This window comes from Zingiber officinale, chromosome 3B (genome assembly GCF_018446385.1).
Source record: "Zingiber officinale cultivar Zhangliang chromosome 3B, Zo_v1.1, whole genome shotgun sequence".
Classification (NCBI taxonomy): Eukaryota; Viridiplantae; Streptophyta; class Magnoliopsida; order Zingiberales; family Zingiberaceae; genus Zingiber; species Zingiber officinale.
In genome coordinates, this window is record NC_055991.1 from 14,728,035 (window position 1) to 14,755,846 (window position 27,812).

The 27,812-nt window shown below is 36.1% G+C and overlaps 1 protein-coding gene and 1 long non-coding RNA gene across 2 annotated transcripts; one reads left to right on the top strand and one right to left on the bottom strand.

Moving 5' to 3' along the window:
- Positions 1 to 714: 714 nt before the first annotated feature.
- LOC122055966 (ABC transporter B family member 4-like) lies at positions 715 to 20,453 on the top strand. The gene is made up of 12 exons (XM_042617676.1): positions 715 to 910; positions 1,093 to 1,143; positions 1,231 to 1,406; positions 1,500 to 1,721; positions 1,834 to 2,072; positions 4,115 to 4,640; positions 4,768 to 5,041; positions 5,230 to 6,104; positions 6,619 to 6,885; positions 18,953 to 19,216; positions 19,540 to 19,833; positions 20,100 to 20,453. The coding sequence occupies exons 1-12, from the start codon at positions 775 to 777 to the stop codon at positions 20,451 to 20,453; spliced, it is 3,678 nt and encodes a 1,225-aa protein (XP_042473610.1). The 5' UTR covers positions 715 to 774.
- Positions 17,465 to 18,470, bottom strand: LOC122055967. Its single transcript, XR_006132968.1, has 3 exons — positions 17,972 to 18,470; positions 17,719 to 17,814; positions 17,465 to 17,525 (listed from the first exon to the last, which is right to left on the bottom strand). It is a non-coding gene; the product is annotated as an uncharacterized LOC122055967 (long non-coding RNA).
- Positions 20,454 to 27,812: the final 7,359 nt, after the last annotated feature.

Sequence of the window (27,812 nt, forward strand, 5' to 3'; positions counted from 1 at the left end):
GCCAAGACCTGCTATTGAAATCTGAAACGAAGAAAATAAAAAGTAATTACACGGTTGACTCCTTTGAAAATCGAGTCTTTAAATCCAAAATTCGCAGCCTTGTTCTCGAAACAATGTTCTCTCTCTCCGAAATTCAAACAGAGAGAGAGAGATACAAAGAAATTTGATTGCCAAAGTGGTATCCAGTTGAAGAGCAGGAAGCATCAGCCATCCAAATAGCTTTGAATGCCTTGTGTTTGGAGGTCTATAGTCCATGAATCGAAAGTTCCTTCGTTTTTTTTTTATTGTTTTTGATTGGATTGTTTTCGTCGTTTATCCTCGTTGATCAGTTAGCTGCCGCTTGGTTGTTGAGGTTTGTTTTGCTCTGTTTCCTTTGCTCTACTTGAATCTTTCTTCAATGTATGTTTCTTCGATCAAAGAAAGGCAGATGATCTTCGTTAGGTTTTATCAATACTCCTCTATTGCATTGGTTTTTGGCAATTTAAGAAATTGTTTAATCCCACTGTTCGATTGGTAATCCTTATCATGGATACTTCTCTATCCCTGAAGAATATTGCTCTAGGGACTCCATTGCCTGAGTTTTGGATGGCCGCAAAAGGTAAAGAGAATCATGGATCCTCTAGCAATCTGGAGCCGGACGAAACGACCGCTAATTCTCTAGAGGAGCAACAAAACGAACGAGAGAGTCGTAAGGACAAGAAACAAGATCAGAACACGTTCACTGTGCCTCTCTACAAATTGTTCTCTTTCGCAGACTCCACAGATTACGTCTTGATGCTGTTGGGTTCGCTTGGTGCCGCAGGAAATGGAATTTCTCTACCCCTTATGACGGTGCTCTTCGGAAATTTGATCCAATCCTTTGGCGGAGCTTCGAACGGACATGATACGCTTCATCAAGTCTCCAAGGTATGTGCACGACGATCACCTTATTAGCATTCTATTCCACGATTTGCTCCTTAAAACTCAAGAAAGGTCGCAGGTTGGGGTAGTATTTCATGGTTAGCAAAGTTATAAAAATACTTAACAGTTAAAAAATGAAGTTTGTTGGAAAAAGAATGTTTGATAGCCATGGATCTAATTGAATACAGGTAGCACTGGAATTTGTCTACCTAGCCATTGGAGCAGGCATTGCGTCTTTTCTTCGTACGAATACTTACTTCACTCTTACTTAGGTTTCATTTCTGAATTAAATTGTGTTAATGGTGGCTGAAAACACTGATTTCTCCTCAGAGGTGGCTTGCTGGATGGCTACTGGGGAAAGGCAATCAGCCCGAATAAGGAACTTGTATCTTGAAACCATATTACGACAGGAAATTGCATTCTTTGACAAGGAAACAAATACAGGTGAAGTTATTGAGAGGATGTCTGGGGATACTGTTTTTATTCAAGATGCCATGGGCGAGAAGGTATAAACTTAAGTGCATATCTCTCTGTTTCAAGTAGGCTTGCCCTCATCTACTGAAACATCAATTATCCTATCTCGATGTGGTATTTTACAGGTTGGCAAATTTATTCAGCTAACATCAACTTTCTTTGCTGGATTCATTGTTGCATTTGCACAAGGGTGGCTGCTGACCTTGGTCATGCTGTGCTCTATTCCCCCTCTGGTGATTACTGGTGGAATCATGGCCGATATCGTGGCCAAAATGGCATCACGCGGACAAGCAGCTTATGGAGAAGCTGCAACTGTTGTTCAACAAACCATTGGTTCAATTAGGACAGTAGGTTTTGTTTTTGTTTTTGTTTTTGTTTTTTTTTAACTTTTTCCAGAGAGCACTTAAATGATATTCTCCAAATACTTCTTTTCTCACATTATCTGACCTTCCTATTCAGGTTGCTTCCTTTACTGGGGAAAAACTAGCAGTAAAGAAGTATGATAAGTCTTTAGTAAGGGCCTACAATGCCAGTGTTCAAGAAGGTCTGGTAGCTGGTTTAGGTCTTGGAACGCTCATGCTCTTCATGTTTTGTGGGTACTCCTTGGGAATATGGTATGGAGCAAAACTGATACTTCATAAGGGTTACACTGGTGGAAAGGTCATCAACGTGATATTTGCAATCCAAGCAGGTTCCTTGTAAGTTCTTAATGGAAATTTTTATAATTTCTTGTGTTTCGTAATTGTTAATGAAAGATATTGGTCACCAATGAAGGATCTATTGTAACACAAGGGACAAAAGGTCGTCTACCACCTTCTTTATGCTAATAAACTAATGTTGAATGTTACTTTCTGCATAGATACCATGATCTATAAAACTACAACACCTTTCCTACTATATGATATATGAAAAAGGCCTAAAACATAATCTAACATCTACCAATATATAGATAGCCAGAATGGAGGTATAATATAAGCTTAAATGTTTTGCAGATTTTACTGCATTAGTTTTATTGTTATTGATTCTGATAGTATATGAACGAACAGAAGAGTTTTAGCAAGAACCCTTTTAGATGAAGTAGCCAATGATCATGAATATCTTTGTAGTGTAAAAAAAGGCATTATAAACAATATTGGGACGCTGCAAGTCATGTTTTCGATAATAAGTTTTTTAACAAGGGAGAATGAAAATAAGAAAAGCTTTATTTATCATGTTATCCTTGTCAACCATAGGATTTATGATCAATAGGAGACATCTGTCTCTTACAAAATATACTAAGTTCAATTGAAACAGCAGAGAAATAAAAACAATCTATACCAGATACTGAATTGGTTCATTTTATATGGAACTATTTATTTTATTCTGCATCATCCTCCCCACTAGAAAGAACTTTACCACATCAAATGAAAATTGGAAATAATTCATCAATGGATATAGATACTAGATTGCCAATCAAGAGAATTGTTTGGGGAAGCATGTGTAGGTGCAGTGGAGGCCGGCAAGAGGAGAGGGTGAATTGCTTCTGAAAAAATAAAACTATACCCTCCTCGTACTTTCAACTCAAATAGTGCAATAGTAAATAAAGTAATAAAGAAACAAGAGACAGGAATTTAATCTGGTTACAACCAAGAGGGTTGTTAATCCAGGGCAGTAAGAAAAGCGCAGTAGAAGATCTCCTTTGCTGAAGGCGGAGAAGCCTTTTACACACTAACGGCTCAGAACTATTGCTAGGAAGTTGTTACAGAGTTGAATACTGAATCGAATGACTATTTCCTAGCTCCAGGAGCCTTTATATAGCTCCTGGAAACTCTATCCCGAGTGTTGAAGGCGCCTCCAAGAGGGTTCAAGGTGCCTCCATAAGGTTTGACCGGATAAAACTCTATCCGGTTGCAAACGACACATTTGGCTGGGTCCGAGGCGCCTTAAACAACCTTGGAGGTGCCTCGGATTGGGTCTGAGGCGCCTCCAAGCTGTCTGAGGCGCCTCAGACAGTGGAGGCAGCTGAGGCACCTTCAGCATTGGTCTGAGGCGCCTCTGGCTAGCTTCTTCAGCTCCTTTAGTTCCTTTTGGCTTCCTTTCTCTTTCCGAAGCTCCGATTGATTGGGTGATTGCGGCCAACCGAAATAGGGTTCACCCGAACCCAATTTTCGGCCTTTTCCTCGAGCAGGCTTTCGTCCGGTTTCTCGTCCCTCAAACGCCGCGCACGTTCTTCTCGTCCACCGGAGTACTCTTCCGCAGCTCTCTCGCCCTTCGGACGCACCGAGCCCGTCGGCTCCCTTCCCGTGCCGTCCTTCTCGCTAGCTACGTCTTCCGCTCAACTTCCTGTGCTCCTAAGCTCCTGCACACTCAGACACAAGGATTAAACACAAAGCAGGACCTAACCAACTTGATTGATCACATCAAAACACTTACAGGGACCAATAACATGAACCTCGATATTACCAGTTCCAACATCTGAGGATCAAGTGACTTGTATTGCAGCAAAATTCCTGACCATGTAAATTTTAACCGTCCCTGAGTTTAGGCAGGATGAATGGGTTCGTCCATCAGTTATTTCTGCTATACTGAGTGACATGACATGTTATGAATATGCTATATGTTTTGGGTGTGAAATTTAACCATTTTTAGTTTTTTTTCTTAACATTCTGTCTTCTTACAAACCTCAGCTACTCATTTTCAACTGTTCTCTCTTTTCCAAATAGTACAATCTGAAATTGTCCTTATTGATACCATTCTTCAGCTCATTAGGCCAGATAGCACCATGCATGACAGCTTTTGCAGCAGGACAAGCTGCTGCTTATAAGATGTTTGAGACAATCAACCGAAAGCCAGAAATTGATGCTTATGATCCCAAAGGAAGGAGGCTTGATGATATTCAAGGGGACATTGAATTTAAAGATGTTTATTTTAGTTATCCTGCCAGACCAGATGAACAAATCTTTCGTGGTTTCTCTCTAAGCATTCAGAAAGGAACAACTGTTGCATTGGTTGGTGAGAGTGGAAGTGGAAAATCAACAGTTGTGAGTTTGATAGAGAGATTTTATGATCCACAGGTTGGTGAAGTTCTCATTGATGGAATAAACCTCAAGGAACTTCAACTCAGTTGGATTAGAGGGAAAATTGGGCTTGTGAGTCAGGAACCAGTTCTTTTTGCCACTAGCATTAAACATAACATAGCTTATGGGAAAAATAATGCAACTGCTGAAGAAATCAGAGCAGCAACAGAGCTTGCAAATGCTGCTAAATTCATAGACAAATTGCCTCAGGTAAGCACATTGTTTCCAATTTATGAACTCAGCAAATAGATTATTTTTTGTACGCTTCACCCTGATTTGTGTAAAATTAGAGCCTATTTTTTTTTCTAAAAATGGAAGCGACAAATATTATATTCAGGGCCTTGACACTATGGTTGGCGAACACGGAACACAACTATCTGGAGGTCAAAAGCAAAGAGTTGCAATTGCCAGAGCAATTTTGAGAGATCCTCGAATTTTACTTTTGGATGAAGCTACGAGTGCATTGGATGCAGAGTCAGAAAGAATAGTGCAGGAAGCACTTGACAGGGTCATGGCAAATCGTACTACTGTTATTGTTGCTCATCGATTGAGCACTATTAGGAATGCTGATTCCATTGCTGTTATACATCGAGGATCAATTGTTGAAAAAGGTAACAAAATATGAATATATAGCAACCAATTCTGTCAAAAAAATGTGGATAATGTTGACTGAAGTTATATAGCTAAATGATGACACTTTTGTGATCTTCTTTGTGAGATAATTTGTCAAAAGTTCAGTATTCAGTTTCCTTTGAATGCAGTTGTTTGGCTCACAAAAATGCTTTTGCTTTTTGTCTAGGTTCGCATGTTGAGCTACTAAAGAATCCTGCTGGAGCTTATAGCCAACTCATAAGGCTTCAAGAAGTGAACCAGGCCCAGCTTACTGCACACAAATCTGATTCAGAAAAATCTGATGGGGGGATATCTTCAGGTCAGTACACGAGCAAGAAATTGTCCTTGAACCGCTCCATTAGCCGTGGATCATCAGGCAGACATAGCAGCCACTCATTTCAAGCTCCATTTGGTTTGGCCATGGGGTTTGATGCCCAAGATACATCTGACAATGTGGATCCTGAAAGTCCTATTGAACATTCAAAAGAAGTACCAGTCCTCCGCTTAGCATATCTTAATAGACCAGAGATTCCTATATTGATACTTGGTTTATTTGCTGCCATTGTTGATGGTGTCATATTTCCCCTGTTTTCAATATTCTTATCAAATGTAATCAACTCATTTTACCAGCCTCCACACAAGCTCAAGAAGGACTCCAACTTTTGGTCATTAATGTTTCTGATAGTTGGTGGGGTTTCTTTGTTTGCCATTTCAGCTAGAACATACTTCTTTGGTGTGGCAGGATCAAAATTGATTAGGAGGATTAGGCTAATGACATTTGAGAAAGTCGTTAGCATGGAAATAAAATGGTTTGATAATCCTGAGAACTCCAGTGGTGCAATTGGGGCAAGGCTATCAGCAGATGCAGCTGTAGTCAGGAGTCTTGTAGGAGATGCACTTGCATTGATCGTTCAGAACATCACAACATTGGTTGCTGGCTTGGCGATTGCTTTTATTGCCAATTGGCAACTTTCATTGATTGTCTTGGCTTTGGTACCTCTCTTGGGTGCCAATGGATACATACAGATGAAATTTATCAAGGGATTTAGTAAAGATGCAAAGGTATAGCTACATAATTACATATTTCTGCTTAGCATGGATTATTCATGGAAATTTATTTTCAACTAGGTTTCTACTTTCTGGTATCAGCTTTTAACTATCTTCACAAAACTTACAGTTTGACTTTGAATGGACTTTTATCTGATACCATTCAGTATCCTATTATTCATATTATGCATCTCATTTTTGTGTTTTCTCTATGCATGTCACAAGATTTATTGAAATTGTATACTACTACTACCTAAGAATTATGTTAGTGCAAAGAAACTCTTAAAAACTGACTACATATAGCATATGCACAGCTTGTTTTTGCACTGAAATGCGAAATGTCAGATCTACTGCAATAGTTATTTTTAAGATTCTACCTACTTCCATCAAAGATAGATTTTTGTATGGCGATGTCCAATGGATCTCTTATTTACTTCCACAAAGATAGTCTTGTGTAAGGAAATGACCGATAGACTCTTTTTACAGGATGTTAATCTTTTATCATGATTATCCAATTGAATAATTGTAGGTGATGTACGAGGAAGCAAGTCAAGTTGCAAATGATGCTGTGGGAGGTATCAGAACAGTTGCTTCATTTTCTGCAGAAGAGAAAGTGATGGGAATATACAAGCAGAAATGTGAAGGCCCTGTGAGAAAAGGAATTAGGCAAGGGTTAATCAGTGGTACAGGATTTGGAGTTTCCTTCTTTTTGTTGTTTTGTGTATATGGAGCTAGTTTTTATGCTGGAGCACGACTGGTGGAGAGTGGAAAGACTACTTTTGACAAAGTATTTCAGGTATGTGACCTTAAGAAGCCTTTATTGCTTCTTTTTTGTTTCATCAAATTCATGAATGGTTCTGTTAGAAGTTTGATTTCTCAAAGTCTGAATTTATTTGGCCATCATTGAGATTCAGGATTAGAACCGTAACATGGATTCTTACAATGATCAAGATTCAAGAGGTACACATGAATCTAGCTGGATGCTTATACAAGTATAAAAAGTGAATAATCACAATATTTGAAGACATATAGTTTGAAACTAAATAAAATATAATTTATAATGCCAAATTTAAGAATTTGTAAAGATTCATCCAAAATAAAAGATTTATTGTGTTAGGTGAGGCAATTCTAATGCCTCTTGCTTAGAATAATACGTCTGTAGGATAATTGATAAAAAGTAAGATTTCCTTCATCTTGAATTATCCTAGTAGGGTCCAAGCCTAGGAATCTAGAGTGTAGAATCAGTAATAGAGTAATAGTTCTCTTGTATGCAAAATGAGTACATTATATATACATTGTGTGCAACTAGATCTACTTCATTCAAACCAGGATAGTGACAAACATAATAAACATGAAAATAGTGGAATAAAGACATAAATAGTTTAACTTATAGGTTCATAAATGAACCAGACATTCGTGAGCACGCTTAGTGTTTGGTTCAATAAGTTTTGTTTATGTTCGTCCAATAGTAAAAAATTATATAAAGTAAATAAGTTTAAATACTAGTAAGTTTGGTTCGTTAACATTCATGAACAAAGTTCATAAACTCTATGAATAAACTTATTTGTTAACCTATGTAAAATTTAATTATAAATTTATTTTATAATTTTTTATTTAAATACATTAAAATATAATAATTTATAAATTTTTATAATCTTAAACTATTCAAAATATGTTAAAAATAAAAATAATATAATTTTCATATATTAGACAAATGTTTAACATAATTTTTAAGTGCTATAACACTATTAGTTGAACTCAATTAAAAGCTTGAGTTCGACTCAAGCTTGAGAAGATTTTTAATAAACAAGCTTAAACATAGCCAAGTTTGGCTCTATTCGTCAGTTTCACTCTTCAAAGGTATGATTTTGATACCATGTCATGCCGTGTTGGTATAGTTTCAATAATTATTAACTTCCAAATATAAATCTAATAATTAAAATTCATTTACATTAGTAATAGATTATATATTGTTACTAGCATCCCTTAAGTATAAAAAATATTCTTAATTGAGTAATATATGTAAAATAATCATACTTTTAATTAAATAGGGTATATCAATTGATTATATATATGCATCTATTATATATATAATTAGTTGATAACAATTAATTATATATATATAATATAGGTACTAATTAATTAACTTTATCGATTAATTGTTTTAATTAAATATATGTATCTATTATATACTAATCAATTGTACGGAGTAGGGAAAACCCCAAATTTCCCCATCTTGTCAACCTCAATCCTAACCGGGCTATGCAATTTGTGAATCACAGTCCAAATTAAAATTGTGACAAGGTTCATGATTTAAGAAACCTCATTTGCAGATCTTACTTTGCTTCTTGTCATGAATGTCCCTCTGCTCCTTTGATTTATCAAGCACCACCTGTTGTCATACTTGTCTCGACCTCCATCAATTCTTTATTACTTGTTGCATAGTATGTATTCTCCTATAATTTCATGTCTGTTTATAGTTTCCTCTTCCCTTCCCTAAGACTAATACTATAAATTTTGATCATGCTGCCCTATAAAATGGAATGAGAAATTTTAGTCATGTCACTTGGCATAGCTTGAAATTTTAAACCATGGCATTATGAAATAAGAGAACTATTACATACACTATATAACTTAACATAATCCTAAACCCATAACACATTTAACTAAAGCTAGAGGAATATATTAATTATGTCTAGTTTGTTACCAAAAAAAAAATATCTCACAAAAAGTAAAATAAAACCAAGTAAGATATTTAATGATGTTTGTTGGGGAACTATTGTAGACAGTTAGGATTTTACTAGTAAATGTGCAAATACATAAGATTGTATGAGTAATTATAAGGTAATATATATAAATAAAAAAGAGAACATAGAAAAATAACCTTAATACTTTTCCCTAAATGAACATGGTATCAAAGTAGCGGTTGCTCATATATTCTAGGTTAGGTTCACCCTTTACACATGATCAAGTTTTCTCTTTGCTTTATTTTTATCCGTGCAAGATTAAGCATCTCTCTCATCAATTTCTTATGAGTGTCAATCCATTAGAGGTTTAAACTAGGTTGAGCAACCCATAACCTTGCTTAACTAGTACTAGGCATGACCCAATTTGACTAGGTCACGCCATGCACGACCCATAACACCTAGTAGGTTTAAGTTGAGCATTGAGGTTGCACTCATGGGCTTGGGTTAACCCAAGCTTGTCACAATCTACGAGCTAAGTTTGATTTGATTTTTTATTTATAAATTAACAATAGTATTGTAAATATTAAATATTTTAAATAGTATTTAATAGAAAATGAATTTTAATAACATTTATTTTTTTAACTCAATGTGATTTGATCCTTCTCCGGAATCTGCATTAGTTGGAGCTTCATGGACCAGACAATCTTTTTTAATTTTTAAAATATTTTATTAATAAAAGTTTAAAATAAAAATATTAATATTAATATTTTAATTAAACAAATTTTCTAAAAAAATAATTTTTTTGTAAGTTTTATATTTTATAATTTTTAAAATTTAAATTATCGATGGGAGCCAATGACCAACACAAATATAGTTCATTGAGGCCTATGCTTGTGTTGGGTGGGGCAAAACTCTTTCTTAGGTTGTGCCCAACATGATCTATTTGGAGTTGTGCCAAGTGGGGCATGACATATAAAAAATTGGGCCTAATGACTTGTGCCATGCTCGACAAAGAATGACCCATATACATCTCTACTATAAATTCAAAGGTCTTGTGGTTATATGGAGAACAAGATGTTGGTGCAATTATGCTTTGGGTGGTCAGGTTTGCCCAACATGTTTCAATGTGTTTAGCAAAGGGTTATAAGTTAGATTTTGTTTGTTACTGATGTGTATGAAGTTTGTAGGGACTTGATAACATGCATATGAAGCTCGCAATGCAAGTTGAGCTGTGATGTTGATTTGGCACGATCAAGTTGCTTCAGCTTGAAGCTCAAGAGATCTGTTGAAGTTCAGAGAAGGATGATATGAAACTTTCAAGGGATCATAGGATGAGGATGTTAGTGCGATGAGCACTCTGAATCGCTAGAGGGGGAGGGGTGAATATAACACCTATAACATAAAGTTTTTTCTCTTGCTGAGCAAGGACATACATATTAGAATATAAATATAATTGAACAAACAAATGCAAGCATACCAAAGTGATACCTCAATTTACTTAGTTCATAACCCCTAGGTTGTTATGTCCAAATCCTATGCATACCGGGTCCACTATCTTTTTCCTCTTCGATGAAAGACTGAAGGTGGAGAAACCTCTTAATACAATGAGCAATTGCACAAGGAGATTAATAAGAAGTATGACAAAGAAAGTTAGAGAGCAAACACTAATTCAATAAGTTGTATTTTTGTGTTGTGTATTTTGTTCGAGCCTCCTGATCCCTTTTATAACCTTCACCTTGAACGGTTGAGCTTGCTGACAAGTCACCCATCCGTCGACCGGAAGGGATTCTGGTTGCTCGGATTATGATGACTCATTTTGTCGGCTTCATCTATGAATAGGTCTTGTCTATTTGATATTGCTGACTTGGCATCCTTCCAGTTGACTAGATCCCATTCCGATCGCTTGCAACTTGATCAAAGTGGATCTCAAACTGCTTTGTTCAAATCTGAGCTTGATCATGCTCTACATGCATTTTGATCAATTGGATCCATTTCCAATCGCCCGGATCTCCCATATCGATTGACTATAAATCTGCTCAACAAAGATAATATTTATCCGTGCATCGGTCAATCGTAGCACTTTCGGTCTCCCGGGACTCTGACTCTAGTCTACTACGACTAGGTCCTTCTAAGTTGAGTTCTACACTTCGCCCAAGTATAAGTTCACTCAGCTCATCTCACAGAGCTTATCTAAGCAGCCTTCCACTCGACTTCTCCTCCCTCGGATGCATTGAACTTTCTCATTCTCTCCTCATGCAGTCATGCTGCCTTCTCGTTCCATAGGTGTGTTGCGCTCTTTCGCCAAGTCTCTTGTCCCTTGGATGGACTATGTCCGTCGACTCATTGCCCGTGCCATCCTTCTCACATGCTTGCCTCTTATGCACTTGGTACCTTTGTCTCCGATGCTTCTCATCCTTTCGGTCCCTTGGATGTTCCATACCACTCTTCTTTGTAATGCACGAACCTTGAGTCTTCGGGTATTCTGGTGTGTTCTTCTAAGTCCCTGCACACTAAGACACACTGTTAGGTAACAAGACACAACCTAACTTAAACCCGTTTTGCTCAAACATCAAAATCATAATCAAACCACTTGACGTACAAATAGAGAAGAGAGATGGATCAATAACTTCGACAGGAGTCACAAGAGGTGGACATCATAAGTGATAGTGAAGGATGACAAATGGAGTAACCCATGAACTTGCTGCATTTGAGGGACAATAATTTTACAAAAGGTAATTTCTTAGATGATGTAAGGCTGTAACAACGGTAAGACAGTGAGTTGAGAGAGATTGTGTGATTTGTAACCTTTGGATTCATGATTCAGGAGTCGATAGGTTTGGTCGAGAACCTTCGATAGGGGAACATGAGTTTCTAGTTGTAGTTAAGTGTGACCTTGACCTTGAAGATTTGCAAGGGCTTATGAGGTGTTAGTTTATGTAAAATTGGAGATCGAGCATGCTAATATTTGTTTTAATTGACTAGAATGCTTAGTTGACTTATTGGTTGACTAGAATCTTATGCTTGAGGAAAGGCTTGCTCTCTGTTTGAATGGAATAGAATACCAGTAAAGTCGACTTATGAGACCATTAGAAATATAAGCTTGTTGTATTTAATAGTTGAATTGACTAGAATAAGTGATTGTACAATGTACATGGTTTGAGTTGACTAGATACTTGTAGAGGGACTAGAGTTAAAAGTTGTTGACGGTAAACTTATGATCTTATCTAACTTAGTTGATGGGATGTAGATTGAATTGACTAAATGCATACTTTGTCAACTAAATACTAGTCGTTGGCTAATAAAGTTTTCTTATCATGTTTCAGCTGACTTCTTGATGATTGAGTTGATTAATTCCAACCGTAAGCTATTTGAATGAGTTGTTACACCCTAATTACTATAAATAGAGGGGTAAGAGGACCTCAAACACAAGTATTTATTTCTTTGTTCATTCTATGGTTTTATGGTGCTCGTGGCTATAATATCTTCTTTATAATATATTTTGTATGACGTCTCTGGGCCTCTCTCAAATGAATTTCTTTTTATAGTAGGAAATTTAAGTTTCATCCATCGAATAAATTGTTGTTATAGAGTAGATTCTAGGTATTCACCACGTTATAAATCTAAGTTAGCAAAGTGATTTTTGTGTTTATATTGTTTTAATATTTCAATTCTGCATACTTTGCTAATCTCTATGAACATAATTGAGAAAAATAAATATGAGTTTTTGGCCTTTCACTAATATATGCAAGAAAAAAAATTTTTGCCCTCCAAGAGCAGGGTGCCATGGTTAGGCCCTTCAGTGATAGATTTGGTATCTGGAGTTCGAAACTTAGCTGGAGCGTATTACGGAGGATTTTCTCCCTAATGGGTAACAGACTCGAGAATGTTGGCTATTACTATGAGCCTCCATGTGCATCTCTCCAATTTAACTTCCATGGCCTAGGCCGGCCACCCCAGGATTAGTTGAGCCAAAGGCTTAGATATCTAGTGCCAAGTAAAAAAAAATTATTTGCAGGTCAAGATGCTACTCACCACTCTTAGCATTCTGGCATCACTACAGTCATGGATCCTAACATAAACACTCTCCTTGTGAACAACTACTATTCTCTCTTCTTCGTAACTTTGTTTAGTGGGTCGACTTCACACTGTTCACACATGTTATTGTTTAAAACAGTCTATTTTCAAGTTTGTCTCCTCTTCTTCGTTGAGCTCATCTATTGAGCAAGATACCTCTCTTATTTTCCCAAGCTTGTGAGTCTCCAATTTCTTAGAGTCAACTTACATGTGTATATGAGGGCTCAACACCTTGTTCTTCCTCCTCAAGTGGCAAAATGGAAGTTTTTTTGGCGTGTCCGCAATACCAATAACAATCTTCAATCAATTTTTTTTCAGGATGTTGTAGTTTTTAGATTTTAGTTTCTTCGTCTATGATTCTGCATCTTCTAGCTTTGATAATTTTCAACTTCTTTGATTGCTAATTTTACACTCTTTCAATGATTCAATGGTGCCAATTCACTCTACTAATCATTCTTTCCCTTCAGTACTTCTGTACCCTTCAAATCTCTTGCAAATGATTCTAGCAGTTGTCTAAGTTGGAAGCTTTGTATAGGTAGTTGCAAAGGTAGTGGATCATAGACACTCTGTAAACTGTCAACAACTTCGTATGTTGCAATCTAAGAAGAAAAAAAAATCTCATAATAGTCTTCTTGGTAATATGCCCTATTGTGCAAGATCCAGCGATTGAAATGTCTTTTCATGCCGAGCAACACGGATGATTTTTATCGTTCCGTTGGGGAAGCAAAACCGGCACCCTACGTGTGCATGTTTTCGAGCGTGTGTCATGAGCGCAGGGCGCCCCGAATGCATACGCTTCTGGTGCCGCTAGAGGCGTTGCCAAATGCCTGAAGCATTGCGGGCGCTAGAGGCTTCGCGACGTGACACTTTTGGTGGAGTCAGAAGTGTAGCGGGAAGCGTCGCCGGATGCTTCCGGTGCTGCCGGAGGTGTTGCCAGATGCCTTTAGCACCGCCGAAGGCATGCGGGGCGTCGGAGGCATCGCAACACGCGTGTCCTATGTAAAATTAATATTATAATTTAAATAATTCAAACAATTCTCACTTAAGTGTGATATTTTGAAGAGGATTTCATAAACCCTAATTAAATTATCTCAATAAAATATAAAAAATATATTTAAAATTTTTAAAAAATAATAAATTTTATTAAATGATATTCTGAAATTGTTTTTACCATCCTAAATTTTATTTAAAAATTCTAAAATTTTTATAAAAATTCTAATAAATTAAATTTATATTCTGATTATTTGTATTTTTTATTTTTTCCCCTATTTTAATATTTAATTGATATTTTAATATTTTTTAATTTAAAATTTATATTATTTAAATTAATAATATATTAAATGAATAAATAGTTAATTTATATAATTACTATATATAAAATAGTATCTTTGTAATAATTTATATAATTATGATTATTTGATTTGGGTACAAGAACCAATGTTTCTATCTGATTCATGTCACTCCTTTTAGTATTAGTAGGGTAAAATATTATGATGTATTAAGAATTATTGATTAATCAATATATAAAACTATATTTAATTATTTTTTCAAATAATATTAAGTTGTTTAATAATGGAGAATTTATATAAAATCAATATAGAACTTATTTTTAAATTATACTTAATAAATATAATTATCTAATAATTACTATATATAAATAAAAATACTGAAACTATATCGACACAACACGATATAATACCGAAACCGTATCGTTTCGATCTGGGAGCGAAATCTCGGCACGGGTCAAAATTTTTAAACCTTGGCTAGATCTATAATCAGTTATGAGGAATATCTATGCTTCTTTCAGTGATAAACTACTTAGCATTGCACCATCTCAATGTGGCTTTCCTAGTTCATGGAGGCATTGCTTCTATGGTGCATGCTTTGGCTCAAAAACCTTGATTTTAGATTTAAAAATTTCTGATCATATATCTAGCAAAAAGCTGCCTTCTTTATGGTTGTACATCCATATCTCTCATCTTGCCAATGTCACTCTAGCAGATTTGTCACTCTCATCAAAGAATACATATCTGAATGGGCATTGCTCGGGTCATTATTACTTCATTTTATCATTTTTTTTGTTTTTTATAAACCTTTTTTTTTAAATACTTATCTGTGAGCAAACTAGTCAATGAGAGATTGAACATCTATATAAGTCACCAATTTATTATCTGTGAGTAAACTCATAATTTCTTTAAATTTATTGTATGCAAGTCAGGTTAGGGATTCATGCATCTACTTATAAACTAGAGTGTAGCGAGGAGACTAAGCTCCCAATCATTTTACTCCGAGAGAGGGCTGTTAGGAGAGAGTTAAAACTGGCATTGAAAGTGATGATGGATATGCTAGTAAAAAAATAATCTCATCTGAAAGGCAAAAAAAAATAGGATGGTGAGATGGAAATTAGTAGTTAACCCAAATAGACGAGGAAAGAGGAAAGAGGAAACATTAAAATGAATATTACTACATATTGATGCTTCATGATATTGTATCTTCTTAAGAAGGAATCTTGTTTCTTGGGAGATTAAAAACAAAACATTACAGCTAGATCAAGTGCAAGGGCAAAGTATCGAGCCATAGCCTTAGCATTTCCATAGGTAAAATGGGCTACCAAGGGCATGATAAAGGAGATTCCTATTCGCCTTTAACATTTTCTTTGCCACCACCCCATACAAAATTAAAGCATGCCACTCTTATTAATTTATGCCAATTAGATCTAGGGTTGAGACTGCCGTGGCATTACATGAGATGTTTACGCCTAGTAGATTGATACTTCTGCCCCTATAAGGGGAAACCCAACTAACTACGAATCCATTTGTATCAAGCACAATTCACTAGCAAAAGGGAATAACAAACACACATGGTTTGACTTATGCCTAATCTATGAATAATAAACCAAATTATATGATATGAGAGAAAAATTGTAGAAAAAGTTAAAACAAAAATTGCATCTTGTGTATGAGAAACTCTCACCCTTCCTAGACTTTTATCTCACAAACAATGGAGAAACAAACAAAGATTTTACTTCATTCTCCTGGACCAGACATGAAATCCCTCTTCAAAATAATTTTCACATGTTATGCATCAAGTTTTTGTGTTTACTTGGACAGGATTAAGAGAGAAAAGAAATGAAATGAAATGATTGATTTCTCTTATTTACTGGAAGGAAATAAAGGAGAGGAAGGAATTTAATTCCATTTCTTTCTTCTATTTTATTACGAACCAAATTGGGTAGAATTGGACAGAAATGAAATTTACACATCTCATAAACACTTATAAGTGAGTGTATTTCTCTCCTTTTGATTTTGTCTAGGTGAGCAAAATAATACAAATGTTTTTTTTTCTTTTTACTAAATTATATTTTATTTCCTTTCAATTTCTTCTCTTTGAGTAAACAAAAATATTGTATATAGTAATCGATATAGACACATCTCTTAGATGTCTTTTAGAATCTCTACTAAAATTATGCAACTTGCTCTTGCTGTTGCCCATGTCCTATGCTCGTGCAAATTCATCTAATGAAAATTTAAATTCTTCCTTTGATAATCAACCCTAACTATTTGGAGTCGACTTGTTATTTATGCTTTGTCTTGCCAATCTTGCATTTAAATAGAGTTTAATAGCCACCTGGCATATATATTAATTTTTACATTTTTTGGCGAAACCATGGAAAATGCTGTAACGACGTGGCCCCTCGGCCCCTTGGACGGCCACACTAGCGGCCCAACTGGCGGCCCAACCTTGGTCCCTTGGGCGGCCACAATGGCGGCCCAACTGGTGACCCCTTATGTCGTCAACCGACGACCTTTCGGTCGTGCCGTTACTCACAAGGACTTCCCACCCCTGGCCAGTGGATTTTTGTCTTCCCCAAGATTCGAACTCTAGATCTCCGGGTTAAATACTAGAATTTATGAATCCTGGTAGCCAAGTGAGCGCTAGGATTTAGGGTTCAATAAATAAATTGTCACGCCCCGGGGAAGTCCCTGTCCGAAGAAATTTCGACAACATCTCCCCTGTACGGCTGACAATCTGAAATTGTCTACAATGCCCTCTATTCCACATATACCTTGGCCAACACGGTCGGAACAATAACAATAATATAAGGCAATCACCCACGCAATTAATAGTTAATAAACTAGAACAGTGATAAGAGGACTCAAAAACAACCCTACTCAACTACACCCATAAAGCATAAAACCGATGTCCTACTCCACTACACCCATAAAGCTCAAATCCGACGATTAAATCAACTCACCTTTGCCATCTAAGCAGGCATGTAGTAAAACAAATCCAAATAAAACTCATAGACAATATTCATAAAGTAAATATAAAATGTGTACCATAGGACAATGAACCAAATCAAAGGTATACAGATCAGATAAGGCATCAAAAACCCTAGGTCCTGAATATAATAAATAACATGGTTGTGTCACTTCCTCTATAAGCATGTATAATCAGGTAAATACTAACATGATGTACATAACAAATAAACAAACAAGCATGTAACAGATCGGGTAGTGATTAACCGAAGCAAATAAGAAAACACAATCATTGCTATTTGTTAAAAACATTACTATGCATATCAAATGACATAAAGTCAAAATACCCGCCTCCAATAGAAAGGATCGTATCCGGTCCAATTCCGACGTCGAGATACTCGTTTCGCATCACAGTCCTGTAGTAAATCGTACAGTTTAGCTAAGTTAATTATAAACAAATAGCTAAACAAATTTCTAATTCACCGACCATCTAAGGTTAACTTCTTTAACCCTAATTGCACCATTAGATTAATTCTAAACTTAAGTTAACAATTATTGCTAACACAACTAGCAATCATCTTCCACGAAGATCAAAACCCTAAACCTTACCTCAATTCACAGCGGTTGTTGATCCACACCTAGGGATAGTGCCGCCGAAAGGAGTAGCCACTGCTGGAGACCGTTGGTTGCAGACACCGCAAGTTACTGTTGAATTCGCCAAGAAATAATCAACAGAAGTATTCCATATCAGGTTAACGGAAGAATTACCTGTCTGGTAGGCTGACCACAACCAAACCCAGTGGAGCTAGGGTTCGGATCAGGCAACAAGAGGAAATCTAGGGCAAAGGAAAGGGTCGGCTACCTTCGCTAGGGCAGAGACGAAATGGTGGTGCTGATCCTTCCTTCCGGCGAGCTCTTGTTGACCGCGACCAGGAGAGGGAGAGGTCGAGTGACGCACGGCGGCTAGCACAGAGGAGGCGGCCGGTGGTGAGCGGCTTGAGCGTTGCCGGCGCTTGGACAAGAAAGGAGAAGAGAGGAAGAGGGTGTCGGCGCTTCCTGATCTCAACAGCCGAGACAGGTAAGAAGCAGGGGAAGTCGCGCGCAATGAATCGAGCTAGGGCTCGGCTCCGGGTCGGAGTGGCGGCGACGCTACTCGGCGCGATTCGGGGATCTCCGTGGCAAGGAAACGATCAGGGCAGTAGCGTGGGATCAGGCAGAGAAGCGTCGGGGAAGAGAGGAGGATTGGAAGTGGTGCGGCGCGATCGAGGAGAAGAAATAAAAGAAGAGGAGGAGAAGAAACCGCCGCGGCGGTTGGGCTTCGGCGTCCGGCGCGCGGGGAGGAAGAAACGGACAGAAGAAAACGAAAAAAGAAAATAAATAAAGAAAATTAATTTTTCATTCCTTAATTGGATAGTCTAAATAAGTTTTCCTGAGCCGTATTTTTATCCCCGTAATCTGAGTCATACGAGCTCCGAAAAATTTCAGAAATTTTTTTAAAAGTTCCGAAAAATTCTTTTATCATTATTCGTCATTTTTCGATATTTTACAAATGCCCTCCCACATGGAGGTATGCTTGATAGTTGATTTATCTGCTTGTATTTATTCATGGTACTTATGATACTGAGCTATTTGAGATAAGTGATATCACCTTTTACAGTATAGTTGTCAATATATCATAAAAAGTAGGTGTTTTTTGTGAATTTGTTACCATTTTAAATGCATGCTAGATTTAGCAATCAACACCTTTAACAAAATGGTTGTTTGCCTTTATAGATTTTTTTATTATTATTACCTGTACAAACTCTGTTGAAATTGTGTTCGAATCTCCAAATTTCCTTTGAAGGTATTTTTTGCTCTTGCAATGGCAGCAGTTGGGATTTCTCAATCAAGTTCCTATGCTCCAGATTCTTCAAAAGCCAAATCTGCTTCTGCTTCAATTTTTGCTATTCTCGATCGGAAATCTAAAATAGATCCAAGCAATGATTCTGGAATGACATTGGAAAATTCGAAAGGAAACATTGAGCTACAACATGTCAGCTTCCGTTACCCTACTCGTCCAGATATCCAGATTTTCCAGGATCTATGCTTGACAATCCCTTCTGGAAAGGTAAAACACTACTGGGCGTTGCTTCCCCATGAGCATACAAATGTTTTGCTGTGACTATTGAGAGTAAATCTCTAAACCATGCCACAAAAACCAGGTTCTTAATCACTATATTAACAGTTGTTTCTAACTGAATTACTTATTATGTATGTCTTGAATTTTATCAATACATTAATGAAAAAAAAAATTTAGAAACTATTTTGGCAAACTATTTGCTTTTAGTTCTTTTGTCAGTCATGCTTTCTTCTGTAATATTTCAATCTTCTACCTAGTATCAAAATATTCTAGCGCACATATCTGATATGAAGACTGTTATTTGTCCTCAGACAGTCGCACTTGTAGGAGAGAGCGGTAGTGGGAAATCAACTGTTGTATCACTGTTGCAAAGATTTTATGATCCAGATTCAGGTGAAATACTGCTAGATGGCATCGAAATTAAAAAGTTACAACTGAGGTGGCTGAGACAGCAGATGGGCTTGGTGAGCCAAGAACCAGTTCTATTTAACGATACTATCCGAGCTAATATTGCTTATGGAAAGGAAGGAAATGTGACTGAAGCTGAGATCATAGCTGCAGCTGAGTTATCCAATGCCCACAAGTTCATTAGCAGTTTGCACAAGGTTAGATGCTATATCTGAGATTTAGCAACTTCCTAATTCAACAACTACAGAAACTTCTTTGGTTTGATTCTAATAACTCTTTCTTCATCTCCTAGCTAGTCATTTGCTAGAAAATGTTCCTCCACACTTGTGGCTTTTAGAATTCTTCTGGTCTTTATGAAAATTATCATGACATGCATAGACGACAATTTACCATTTCAGTCCAAAACTTACCTCCACCTGATACACAAATAACATGTTTTGCATCTTTCACCATCTAATTGCAGGGCTATGATACATTAGTTGGAGAACGAGGAGTCCATTTATCAGGCGGGCAAAAGCAACGTGTTGCGATTGGACGTGCTATCGTGAAGGATCCAAAAATTCTGTTACTTGATGAAGCAACTAGTGCACTAGATGCTGAATCTGAAAGGGTGGTGCAAGATGCATTAGACCAAGTCATGGTTAATCGAACCACTATTGTCATAGCACATAGATTATCTACCATAAAGGGTGCGGATGTGATTGCTGTGGTTAAGAATGGAGTGATAGTAGAGAAAGGGAAGCATGAGACCTTATTGAGCATCAAGGGAGGTGCCTATGCCTCCCTTGTAGCACTTCACATGAGCATGGCACATTGACTTGTAGTTTTCCTTTTCATATTTATAACTCTGATCATTATGTTTTGAGGATCAAAATGTTAAATAAATAATTTTTTCAAATTTTCTACAACCATAAGGGGAGCAATTTTGATACAAACACTCAAATTCTACAACTAGAACATATTTCACTTCTCGATACAATTGCCCAATCTCCTTTATCTTTTGTTTTCTTTCTTTTCTAATGTCATTTTTCTTTTCTTTTCTTGCATTAGGTTCAAGGATCTAAAAAAAAAGTTTATGCATGCAATATGATAACATGCTTTAGGTTCAAGGATCTAAAATGAAAGTTTATGCATGCAATATGATACCATACGCTATTCAAAGTCAATGGTGAGATCCGCTATGGAGCAGCAGTTCGGAGGTCAATCTCATAATCAATGTAAAGAGAACTTCACGGACGACTCATAGATTAGTGGCCACTCTTGGTTGAGCATTCAATGCACCATCCAATGAATAGGCTTACCTTCTATATAGGAGTGGATGCTCCAAGGCATCCATTGATTATGCTTTGTATCTTTCTCAAGAGATTTGCCCTTTAATAATACAAGTTTAAGTAATTAGTTAATTGAAATTGAAATAGATTTTTTTTATTGAGCTTGATAAATAAAGAACAAGCATAATTCCATGCAAGTTAAATTAATTTATATATTATATTTTAGCACTTAGTGTAGGGTCGGAGAAAGCGCATAAGAGCCGTGAATAGCGCATGTTGTCTCTTTTTGCGTTTTATAAAACTAATTTTATCTTTTCAAAGTAAGTCAACGGGGTATAACACAAAGCATAAGAACATGCTTTATTTTTTTTTACTTAGTTCACAATATATAATTCAAATTTTGTAATCGTTGATAGCTTTCAATAGACAATCCATTAGTTGTCTCTTTCTCGAAAGAGAAAGGGACTTCATCTTTTAATTTTATAAAATTCGAGGAATGGTACCATGTTTACCGTTCCTTTAAAATTAAAGTACTGAGACAAAAATAAAAAAGAACAATTACAATTATACCGACAAAAGATTCAAAGATTTGCACAGTTGTCGAAGCAACAATTTGCATTGTGTTTCGTGTTTTCGAAGCGAGGTGAGAGTAGAATTACTTGGAAGTTGATCATGAAACCTTGGCCCGAGAGCTTTTTTTATAGACCCGAATGGGTCTACCAATCCGCCTTATCAGTATTTCGATAGCCTTGGAAATTAGATTTAGATTCGGTCGATCGATCTATCAATCCCCAATATTGATCTACCAATCTGACTGTCCTCTAATCCATTTTCGCCACATCAACTTGTCGATGAAGATCATCCACGTCAGTGTTGTGGTCCTTATCCTTGACTGGTCACTCTACCATGTCAGTTGACCAAATTTTATCTCATCACCACATCAGTGGAACGACCCTTATCCTGTGCCACATCAAAAATTCAAAACTCATCCAATCCACGTCGGATGCCACGTTAGCACATAGCAGGACTTGGTTGACACATTAGCTTTCGGTCTACTAATTAGGTTGATCGATCTACTGATCTGTTTAGTCTATTGATCTAGCTTATTAGTCTACCGATCCTTAAAAAAAATTAGCATAGTAATATTATAAGTAGGTAAAAGAGATTTCGACAGTTGTCTAACTATCTAATCTTGACTTCAGAATTCGAGTGAATCACTTAGTTTAACCATCACCTAAGGATGTCCTCATAAAGAGAACTCGTTCTTACTCATTCTTCCTTTTAGAAGAACCACTTTACTCTAGAAGGTTACCTCAATTTATCATTGGTCAAATCTTAGTCCTCCAGACTCGTTTGGAGTCCCTCTGCTCAGCATCGGATCACTTGACCCCTAGGATTTTTCGACTTGATGTCTGGTTCTCACTGACCAATCAAGTCCCTCCTACTAGATATTAAGTTCATTGACCCATCTAGACTTAGTTGCCTGGTATCCTTGATCTACTAAGGTTTCTTTGTCTAGTATCTGACCCAACTGATCTACTAGAACTTTAACTTGCATGGTATTTATTCAACTTGACCTACTTGGACTATTAGATTGAGCTACCTGCACAATTGATTAACTTTATTAGATCACACTTAACCTTAACATTGAACATTTACCAATATCAAAACATAAGTGATTATTTGGTACTACTTGTACTAATAGTCTTCTCTTCTTTAATTATGACAACGAGTTTAAAGTTAAGGAAACAACATTTTAAAAAGTACCAAATTTTATTTTCAAAAAGGTTTCCCCTCAAATTAATCTCCTTCTTGAAATTAATGTGTTTGAGATTTTTAAAAATACTTAAAACTTTTTTAAACAAAACTTTTAAACTATTCTCTCCTCCATATAAATCAAAAATCACTAAAGAGGTCTAAAAAACAATTCTGTAATAGAGTTTTTGAAAATATCTCCAAAGAAAATGAAAATTCTTCACGAAAAGAGTATTTGAAAAACTTAACTTTAAGATAAATTTCAAAAATGAATTTTTAAGAAAATATGTTCAACATAGAATCTTTCGAAAAGATTTATAAGATAAAATTTTAAAATTGATTTTCAAGGATAGAAAATACATTCTCAAAATTGATTTTCAAAAACCATTTTATAATAGAATATACTTTTCAAAATAGATTTTCAAAGAATTTTTCAAAAATTATTTTTCACATTGACAATAAATTTTCAAAAGTTTTTTTTCAAAAATATTTTTATCATAGAAAATAAATTTTCAAAAGATTTTTTTTCAAAAATAATTTTAGCATAGAAAATAAAATTTCAAAAGATTTTTCAGAAATAATTTTTAACATAGAAAATAAATTTTCAAAAATAATATTTTAATATAGAAAATAAATTTTCAAAATATTTTTTAGTCAAATGAAGCTTTTCGAAAATTATTTTAAGCAAAAGAAAGTTTTCGAATAATGTTTTTAAGTGAAAAGAAAGTTTTCGAAAAATGTTTTTAAGTCGAAATAGAAATTTTTGAAAGATATTTAAAATTTTAAGTCAATAGAAAATGAATAAAAAATCAAGAAATTACATGAATTAACCGATTAAAAGAATGTAATATTGCGTGCAATTTTAAAAATATAAAACCATTAATTCTTGGAATAATAAATTAATTTATAAGGCAAATAAAAAAATCCTAGAGTTTAAGCATCTGTCCTTTTAGAATTAATAAATTTAAGCCATGATTAAACAATTTTAAAATATAATATTTTAAAAAAATCATCCTTATCAAAATATCTAACTTTGGCTCTAGCTTGACTATTATAAGATATAAGTTTTCAACGAGTTAATCAAGTCAAGTAAGAGTTTTCCAGTTAGTCAGTTACTACGAAAGATTACTTAATCAATTTAAAAAATTTAGTCCAAATTTAAGACTATGTCCTGATATAAGCATCTAAAATTTATATTTAGACTTAAGCATCCCATACCAATCTAAGTACCTCAATATACAAATAATGTAATCCTAATATATTTATGAGATACTGTTGTCTATTATATGTTCCTACTTTCTAAGGTTTGACCTAGGCTAGGCTAGTTAAAAAAAGCTAACAATAATATTATCATATATTTTTATTCTAGCTATCTGGCCATATCATAGGAACCTAATTCCTATGGATTTAGTGGTCACATGCAAGTTCCAATATAGTTTGTTATTTTTAGCTTAATGTCTCACCCATTTTAGATTATTAAGCATGTTAGTTCTATAGGTAGGTTGTGTGAGATAGTTTATAATTTTACTTGAATAAAATTAATTTGAATTTTAAAGTTAATTTGACTTTGGGTTAGATTTAGGTTTAATCATTAGTTAGTTAAATGCATATTTCAAAAATTGACTTTCAGGTCGTGGTGGGACAGAGATGTAACACCCCACCCTCCTCCCTACTAGTCTGTGAGGGTGGAGCTCTACCGGACTACTAACTATACTTAACTAATGTTGCTCACATGAAATTATCTATGCTTAAAACTCTCAACACTCAAAGCATACAATATGTAACAGCGGAAAACATACTACTCAAGTATACGTTCACAACTAAAACTATACATCAATCTGAACATGCTAGAAACTATATATATAAATCTACATAAGGATGCAACAATGATACAACTCAGATGATAAACCAATATGCATAGCAATTAAAAGATAGAGTTCTAAACATAAAATATCCAATGAGCAAATCTAATAATATGAAAGAATAGTTTCAACATTCTGAATACAAAATCTTAATAAATTTTTAAGCTAAGTCCCAAGGCTTCCATAGTCCAAACATCACACATCCATCCACACCTCCTTGTCGCCTTCCTTCGCTATAGCTTTTCCTTTCCTTTATCTGCAGTAAGAGGAAATGCAACTATAAGCAAAATGCTTAGTAAGCACTATCTAACTCATAAAACTCGAATATGCATGTGAGTAGGAAGAGATCTAAAAACTGAATGCTTAAAAGAACATACTGCTCATGCTCATCTAATAGCAAAAGAAACAAAACATACTGAAATGCTAAACATGTAAAGCTACTCATGCTCATCTAACAACAGTATGAAAATCTAAACAACATGCTAGCATAAAAGAAACTAAACTTGCTGAATTTTAAACTTATGTGAAACTTATTTCACTTGTTCAAAACTTATACTTTTATACTTTAAAATAATAATAATCTCTTGGGCCCAGACTTAGTACCAATGCGCGCTCCCTAATAGGAACTGAGGTAGCGAGCCACCAGTTCTACGAGGGTAAAGACCTTGGTCTTACCAGGGCCAAGACCTCGGAATTGGTCACCTGGATTTGTTTAACGACAACCTCGGAAGTCGGGTACTAGCCTTTTCAAATAAAATATCTATTATCTTTTATTACTTCTAATATATAATGCCTCAGCATTTCTTCAAGCACTAGGCGTGCTGCTGATCCTCAAATGCTGGAATTTGGGATCAAAATTAAGACCTTGGTCTTCCTTTACCTATAATTACTCATAAATGTATGTGTACAAAATCCGGAGCAAGATAAGAAGCTATTCTTATAACAATTGGCTCTGGATACAAGAAATATACAACTAAAGCCTACAACTGAGATATAAAAAATTGCATGCTTATAAATAAACCGTTCATGCATATTGAGGTGGCAAGGAAACTTAAATCTGTATGCTTGAAATAAACAACAAGATCTAAACTGAAATACTAAAGCCATAAGCACAAACTGAAAACTAGGGTTCAGATTATAGCACTTGCTGCAATCAATCACACATGCATTCAAACTAAGCAATTTGTTCATTTCTAAATCTAAACAATCTGAATTAAGTTTCATGGCAGTAAGCTTAAAAAAAAACAAACCGAAACCAACAGTAAGGGCTGTTCGTGCCCACTTCATAGCACAAACAAACTACACAGCAGCTCCAAATCAAACAGTAAGGAAGGAACTAAACTGCATGCTCAAAATAACCGAACTTCACAGCAGCTCCAATCAAACAGTAAGGAGCAAGCATTAAGGTAACAGAATCTAAACCATTAATTCAAACCATTAAGGTAACAACATGAAGGAAACTACATGCTCAAAATAACCGAACTTCACAGCAGCTCCAATCAAACAGTAAGGAAGCAAGCATTAAGGTAACAGAATCCAAACCATTAATCCAAATCACATACTTAACCTATATCCTTTATTTCCTTTCTTTGTGATTCACGGTAGCAAGCTTCAAATACAATCCCCCTTACAAACATGCTCCGAAAATCAAGAAGAACAAGAGTTCGAGAGCTACTCCTACTGCAGGTGAGAAGCGCTTACATTGTTCTTGGACTTACAACCGAATTCGACCTCTAGGGTTTTAGATAGCTCGAATCTCCGGCGACTCCTCGCGCCTACGTGTTCTCCTTGCTGAGAGGATCGTGAGGGTGTGAAGAAACCTTCGGATGAGTCCTTGGTCGGCCACCGGAGAGAAGCCCTAGCTTCTCTTTGGTTTTCACCCGACAGAGAACGCCGCCGTCGCACGCGAAAGAGGAGAAGAAGGTTTAGGTCACGGGAAATTAACCCTAAGTTCTTCTCTTAACTTATCCCTTTTAATACCTAAACATTTCTGTTATCAACTACTACTTAAATTATTTACGCTCTTTCTTTAATCAGTACGGCCCTGCTGGGTTCTTGGTCAGCCGAGACAACTTAAGGCTTTGCTTAACCGGAGGTCTCCGGTTCAAACCTCGGCTCAACCTCTTTATTTTTACAACTTCTTTCTTTTGGTAAAAATACCAAACAAACTCCAAAAATTACATAAAAATACTCTAAAAATTTCTAAAATTCTCTAAAACATTTCTAAATATTTTCAAGCACCATTAGGACTCGTAATGAGGAAATTTGGGTTGTTATAATTCCCCATACCTTATAAAAAGTTCGTCCTCGAACTTAGAATAATTCTGGATATCTCTGTCTCATAGTGTCCTCACACTCCCAAATAACTTCCTCGTGCTTCTGATTCTGCCAGATGACCTTCACTAGTGGTACTTCTTTGTTCCTTAGTCTCTTAACTTCTCTGTCCATTATCTGTGTAGGTCTGCTCTCATAGCTAAGATCCTCTTGGATCTGCACTGACTGAGGTTGAATCACTTGGCTAGGGTCGTGGAGACACTTCTTTAGCATGGAGACATGAAATACATTATGTATTGGTGACATGTCTTGTGATAAGTCCAGCTTGTAAGCTACTTTCCCTATCCTCTCTGTGATCGGATAGGGTCCTACGTAGCGGGGACTTAACTTGCCCTTTTTACCAAATCTCATCACCCCCTTCATAGGTGCAACTTTGAGAAAGACTGAATCCCCTACTTAGAATTCAAGTGGCCTACGGCGTGTGTCAGCATAACTTTTCTGTCTGCTCTGGGCAGTCTCAATTCTCTGTCTGATCTTCCGGATAGCCTGAGTGGTCTCATCTATTATCTCTGTCTGCCTGCCTAGTTCTGACTCCATCTCTTTTCTTTCTCCAATCTCCAGCCAGCATATGGGTGATCTGCACTTCCGGCCATACAATGCCTCGTAAGGTGTCATCTTGATAGTGTCCTGGTAGCTATTGTTGTAGGCGAATTCAGCTAAGTTCAGATACTTGCACCAACTGCCTTTAAAATCTAATGCACAAGCCCTGAGCATGTCTTCTAAAATCTGATTTACTCGTTCTGTCTGTCCATCAGTCCGGGGATGGAAGGTTGTGCTGAACTTGAGTTTGGTGCCTATTGCATTCTGAACACACTCCCAAAAATGAGAAGTGAAACGCCCATCTCTGTCAGAAAAGATAGACTTCGGGACTCCATGAAGTCTGATCACTTCCTTAACGTATAGCTGTGCCAACTGCTCTATTGAGTGGGACACCTTGATGGCTAGAAAATGAGA